The sequence below is a fragment of the Trichechus manatus genome, unplaced genomic scaffold, assembly GCF_000243295.1.
Source record: "Trichechus manatus latirostris isolate Lorelei unplaced genomic scaffold, TriManLat1.0 scaffold00118, whole genome shotgun sequence".
NCBI classification, from domain to species: Eukaryota; Metazoa; Chordata; class Mammalia; order Sirenia; family Trichechidae; genus Trichechus; species Trichechus manatus.
In genome coordinates this window covers 4,199,327-4,205,897 of record NW_004444054.1, presented here as the reverse complement: position 1 = coordinate 4,205,897, position 6,571 = coordinate 4,199,327, and the positions used below count along the sequence as shown (strand labels likewise).

Below are 6,571 nucleotides of genomic sequence, written 5' to 3'. Positions count from 1 at the left end.
ATCTGATTTTGATGCACTTCTCCAGAATACATCTCTGGGTCTGGCCATTTCTGTAACAATCTCCTTGACTCTATGCAGGTGCTTTACAGCCCAGCCTTTGAGAAACACTGCTTTAAGGACAGGTTTCAAGGAGAGACTGAGTAATCATGTGCAACAGAGACCTAGTAAAACAAGGACTGAAAAGTACCCATTGCATGCAGTGATTAGGTGGTCTCTGGAGACTTTAACAACATTTTCAGTAAAGTCCTGGGGAAGTGATAAGCCAGCATGTCAAAGACACATGGGACAAAGGTATGGAGGCAGAAGAGGGAGAAACGGGTCAAGAGAAAGTTTTTTTAAACATGGAAAACTTTTGGATGTATTTAAAAGCTGAGGGCAAGGAGAGGAAGGATTCGAATAGACAGCGGAAGGGAAAACTGAAGGAGGAAGGGGATTGGGATATAGCATGAGGAACCATTCTTGGACAGACTGGAAGAAAGACGGGTGAGGTTCTAAGTTTGTCTGTGGGTTGAAGGGACAGTAAGAGCAAGAAGGCCCTCAGCATCCAGATACCAAGTGAAAGCCCAGGCTACCTTCTTGATGTTTTGGACAAGGGTGACAGGCTGAAGACAAAATGCCACTTTCTTTAACATGGTGCTCAAGACCAGTCCTGCAAAATGGATAGATCCTAGAAATGACCCAGGTAGACACTAGATCATCAGACAAAAAAATGAACCTAATATTTCTCAAAGCAGGCAGATACCTCCGTCATCTCGTTCCACGACCCTCACTATAGTCTTTTCTTCCACTAACACTTTTCAGCTCTTATGGATCACGTCTCCCTGGAGTTCCTGGTCTCTCACACTTCATGTTGCAACACAACTCTTTTTCCTGGGGTAGAGCTTGGCTGCTAACCAAAAGCTCAGCAGTCTGAATCCATCAGCCATTCCCTGGAAACCCTATACGGCAGCTCTATCGTGTCCTATAGGGTCCCTATGAGTTGGAATCGACTCGATGGCAACGGGTTTAGTTTGGTTTGGTTTATACTAAAACTATGGAAAAGGGTCTACAGGTTCTAACCAAACACCGCCACTTGACTTTTTCCCTGGAAAACATCTTAAACAAATCATGGCGGCTATCTTCTGTAGATAGTCATGATCAAAGTCACAGAAAAGAAGCTAATTTTTTCCATTTCCCTTCTCACCACGTCTTGCCTTCCTTTTGAATGTCTCCTTCCTCATCTTTCCTCCATCCCAAGTCTTTCGCTTTAATACTTTTATTCGCCCAACTGCCTCTCCATTATTTGTGAAATAGGATTACTTCAAAGTATAAAGATTATAAAAATACATAAAAGTTGTATCAAACCAATAAAGGTGACTGTTTTCATCACTAGTTGTTCACTGAAGGAAAAATAAAATTGAAGAAACTTAACGCTGACCAATAAAACTAGGTTGGTGTCTCAATTAGAACTTTTTATAAAACCCTTTCTTTGTTTAGTACCTTAACTGAATTACGTATAAAAGAATAAATACACTATACAAAAACAAAATACACTGTAAGAGATACCTAAAATAAAACTGATAGGAATTTTTCTATCTGAAATCCTCTATGTGAGTGGTTAAAAAGAGCTAGGGCTCCTTACACAATGATATTTTTATGGTTTCACTATTCAAATATGTTGGTCAGTTTTATAAAAAAAAGGATATTAACATAAGATTATTCATCAGCAACATCATATAAGCAACAGTAATTTTAGTTGTAAGTTTTATGACAGTATCTGATTTGCTCTCATAAGCAGCAAGCATTCAGCTCCTAAAATACAAATGAGTATTTTCATAGATATAAGCAGACTAGTATCTCTGGAATCATCCCAAATTTCTATATTCCTCATAAATTAATTTAAATTAGTCCAATGAATGTGAAACAGAAGTACTTATTTCTTAACTCTAGGAAATAAAACTGTGAAATCCAAATTAAGACAATATAATCACAAGGATGAAGACTTGCTAGTATATATAATGTATAGTACATATGAAATGACTTTTTAAAAAATAAAAAATACTGTATTCTGAAAAACAAGACAAAAATATAAAATCCTTAATGACAATGTAGCTAGAAGGCTCGCATTAAGTACTGAACTTACATGATAATTTGGCTAGAATATGCATGATTAAAACTTCTGTTACTGCCTAACAATGAAAATTTTAGAATCGTCACAAAGCCCAGAAGACGGGAATTTCTTTTAGATCAAAACTCAAAAAGTGTTACATTAACAAAATTCAATAAAACCTGATAAAGTAGTATAAATCATTTTAAAATACCCTTGGTAAATAGATTTGTATTTACACAATCTCCTTGAATATATAACAGGTAATGATGCAAGGAAGACATTTTTACAATATTTATTAAGATAACAAATTTATAAATTGAAAGACTCAGAGGCACATAGTTGAAACAGCCAATACCATGGGAATAATGAAGTCAACACAGAAAAGGAAAAGATCTGAACAGCTACAACCATTACAAGATTCTTTTTAAAAGTCACATCCCCCAATGAACACATCATAGGAATCATCCTTCAAAATTACCATGATAAAAAGTTATTTCCTTCAAAGAAAAATAATTCTTTCCACCTACCGAGCCTAGAAAATTCTATTTACAATCAACTGTCCCGCATTTCATCAGTATTGTTTAATATGGCGTCCTCTATTCTGCTATTAGAAGTATTGAAAATTTCTTAGCTATTTACAAATGCACATAATATTTAAATTTGCTCTTCACTGAGAACAACCAAAGTATACTTAATCAAATCACAACACAAATGTTTTAGTGTTGAAAACATATTTTGTGGGAACAGGTATAGGGTAGACATGTATTTAGAATTATGTTGCTTCTGATGAAATACTAGGCCAATAAGTCTGATAAAACTCAAGGTAGTCACAAAAACAGGTCTTTGTTGATGAAGAATTTAATTTATTTCTGTTTGAACTGGACACACTGGGCTTCTTCAGTCTACCTTCACCACACTGTATATTTTGGTAACAAACCAAAAGCATGCAAAGAAGCCAATTGTTCCTATAAAAGAAAAAACAAAAATAATTAAATTGGATATTTTCTAAGTATAGTTATCGGGAGTTTTTAGTTTTCAAAGAAGTATAATAAAATAAAACAACTAAACATACTTTACAAAATGTTAAGAGTTATATAATTAGGGGAATAACAAAGACACTCCGCAGCTAAACATGAGTGGCTGCATGGTACCAGAGAGGAGAGCACCAGCTCTATTAGAGATTCAGCTCTGTCATCTCCAAGCCCGTTCCTTTATCACGTTAAACAGAGAAACTTATTTGCCCTAGCTACCTCCATAGACTGTCATCTAGAGTAAATGAGGTAATTCATGAACAAATGAATGCCTCGATTTTCAGGTAACTTCACCCATCTAAGGAGCTCTGGTGGTGCAGTGGTTAAAAGCTGTGGCTGCTAACCGAAAGGCTGGCAGTTTGAATCCACCAGCTGCTCCTTGGAAACCCTACAGGGCAGTTCTACTCTGTCCTATAGGGTTGCTATGAGTTGGAATCGACTTGACAGCAATGGGTTTGGTCTTTTTGGTTTTCACCAGTCTAAATTCCAAAGAATTTTAATGCTAGACAGGAAAATACCTTTTTTTTTTTTTTTTTTTTTTTTTACCCCAGTATGAATACCTTTATATAACTGGGAGAAAATATGCTATGTATTTTAAAGATAAATCCATTAAGGAAGGTGATAAACCCACTGCCGTTGACTGAGTCGATTCCAACTCATAGTGACCCTACAGGACAGAGAAGAACTGCCCCATTGGGTTTCCAAGGAGATAGTTTAAAAAAAAAACAAAAAGATTTTCATAACTAATTAATTATTCCATTCACATTAAAATACTCATCAAAGAAGATTTTTTATTTTATGTACAAAGAGTTTGCACTGTTGGTTTTGTTGGGTAGATGTCTTGGATAATCCAACAAGGAAGATGATTTAGTCCAACCTGATGAAGCCTATATCCTTGAGTACTGACAGAAACACTGGCGGCACACTGGAGGCTGTATTTCCGGATCAGGCTGGATGGAGTTGGAGTGCATGGAGCAGGAGTGGGAACCCTGGCTGAATTTTCACGGGTGGTTCCAGCAGAGCTGCTGGTGACCCATCTTGCTTTGCTGGATGCACCAAGGCCAAAGGGAGGGACACACTTTTAATGTGGCTGGTAAGTGAACTTGGTGAGAACTCAAGTTCATTTTTTCTCTGATTTCAATTGTAGTCTTTTATATTATACTATGCTCAGGTTTACTAAACACAGATTCAAAGACACGGTTTTGCAAAGGATACATACTAAATTGTGAAATCACCTAACATATTTAAAAAATAAACTAAGGTACACCATTTTTTCCAGGATTATCTCTTGGGAAATATTCAGAAGGTGGGGATGTAGAATACATAAGGTGATACAATATACCCTGTGTAATTTTTATATTTAAAGTCCCAATGGTTTTCTCAATTATTTTAAACGTAATATAGAGAAAAAGCATTAAAGGAGATTTTCTGTTATCAAGAGATTAGATGTGGGACATGACTATGGGGAGTCATGAACTCTGTCATTATACTCATTCATGTATCGTGTATGTACGGAGTACCTACAACCTGCAAGGCACTGTGTTTTAAAAGAGTGCAGATGGATACTCATTTTGGCTATTTGAGATGCTTATTATGGACTGGGAAACTAATAGTGGCAACATAAATATATTTAAATAACCTTGTGCTTAGCCAGAATTTCAAAATGATGGAAGAAGATATTTTAAGATGAGAAAAACATTTTATCACCATCCTGGCAACGCTAAGAAAGTTAATTGCTTTATTTTATTCTTATTATGGGGCAGATACAGTGTACAGAGAGCCCTGGTGGCAAAGTGGTTAAGAGCTTGGCTGCTAACCCAAAAGGTCGGCAGTTTGAATCCAGCAGCTGCTCCCTGGAAGCCCTACGGGGCAGTTTTACTCTGTCCTACAGGGTCACTATGAGTTGGAATCAACTCCATGGCAATGGGCTTGGTGTTAGTGTTTGGATAATGTACATACAAGATGGCATCTTTCCTTATGTGACAGAATAATTACATTTGTTTTGTAAACTGGTCTGACTTAAACAAACTGGAGTCAGTCTGGAGCGTTTCGAAGCAAATACAGACATACCCTACTTTAGAAAAATGCAATAATTTAAAGGGTTCACCACTCCCTTATGTAGAACCTCTTTCTTTAAGTGAAATATGCTACAATTTATTAGCTTGACTGGCTGATTTAATTTGATGTGGCTGCAGAATTTAGCTTACAAAATTTGTCTTACTCTGAATGAGTGAAAATACGTCACTTTAAAAAGTCAGGAACAATAAACTTTGGGTTGTGCCTGAACTGTCATTTTCTTTATCCATGCTTGGTAGAGTACAGGGTCAGTGAAAAAGAGAAACACCCTCAACAAGATGGATTGACACAGTGGCTGCAACAACGGGCTCAAGCATAACAAGGGTTGTAAGGATGGCCCAGGACCAGGCAATGTTTCGTTCTGTTGTACACAGGGTCGCTGTGAGTCGGAACTGACTTGACAGCATCTAACAACAACATGCCTGGGCAAACAACAGATATTCACTAAGATCATTGTTTTTTTGTGCATAGGCCTGGAATAAATGATTCCATATATGCATTTATGGACACACAAATACAGATGCACAAAGACAGTAGTAATTCCTTGTTTCACAGGCCACTGCTGTTTTACAGACCATTTATTAAGATCTACGGCTGTGGATTCCAATAATTCTATCATATAGAACCAACATACACAGTCCTCCCACCACGATGTCTCATCAAGGATCTGGCTGTCAGCGCCTGAAGCCAGCCACGCACTGATACAGCAGCAGGGGCACATGGGAACACTACCTGATGCTCTTGAATGTTAACAGACGAGTAAAAAGTACAACAGTTCTAATTAAAAAAAAAAAAAAAAGAATTGGTCTTTTCTTTTTGCTTCTGTATTTCCTTGCATAGCATTCAAGACACTCTCAGATAAAGTTTTAGGTGTACGTGTAACGTAGTATCACTCTTTGTGACCAAAGAGAAGTCCCGGTTTCCTCATTTTCACTCAGTCACTCACTCCGTGACTGTTCACCAAGCACCCACAAGGCTCTGAGATACAGAAAGCTTTTCTCCAGTTGGATGGAGGAGAGATACATAAACAACATAAATATCAATACAATACCTGCTGTGTCCCATTAGGCACCTGGATTTTAAAGTGGAGCTAAAACTTGCCAGAACAGGGAGTGCCCTATTATCATCTTGTCTTATTCTCAACCTCTTCTTGACTTTGGCTCTTTCTGATTTTCTACTTCCTTCCAAACTTAGGTAGCTGTAGCTTTTTACCCCGTTTCTGAAGTGGGCAAAAGAAAGACCGTGTGGACCATTAAGAGGTTAACAGAAGAAACTTAGAGATTTACTGACCCAGGGCCTCCTATGCCTTTAGCACAACAGGGAGCCCTGTTTCGCCTTTTTCCTTTAGGTTCTGTTTCATCACCTTCAGTTTACT

At 37.4% G+C, this 6,571-nt stretch overlaps 1 protein-coding gene across 1 annotated transcript in view; it reads right to left on the bottom strand.

The window, feature by feature from the left end:
- Positions 1–1,216: 1,216 nt before the first annotated feature.
- TM9SF2 (transmembrane 9 superfamily member 2) overlaps positions 1,217–6,571 on the bottom strand; it is a 71,711-nt gene continuing 66,356 nt past the window's right edge. Inside the window, exon 16 of the mRNA XM_023738544.1 lies at positions 1,217–3,094. Within this exon, the coding sequence (XP_023594312.1) occupies positions 2,987–3,094 (108 nt within the window). The 3' untranslated portion in view covers positions 1,217–2,986. The remainder of the gene's footprint in view (positions 3,095–6,571) is intronic.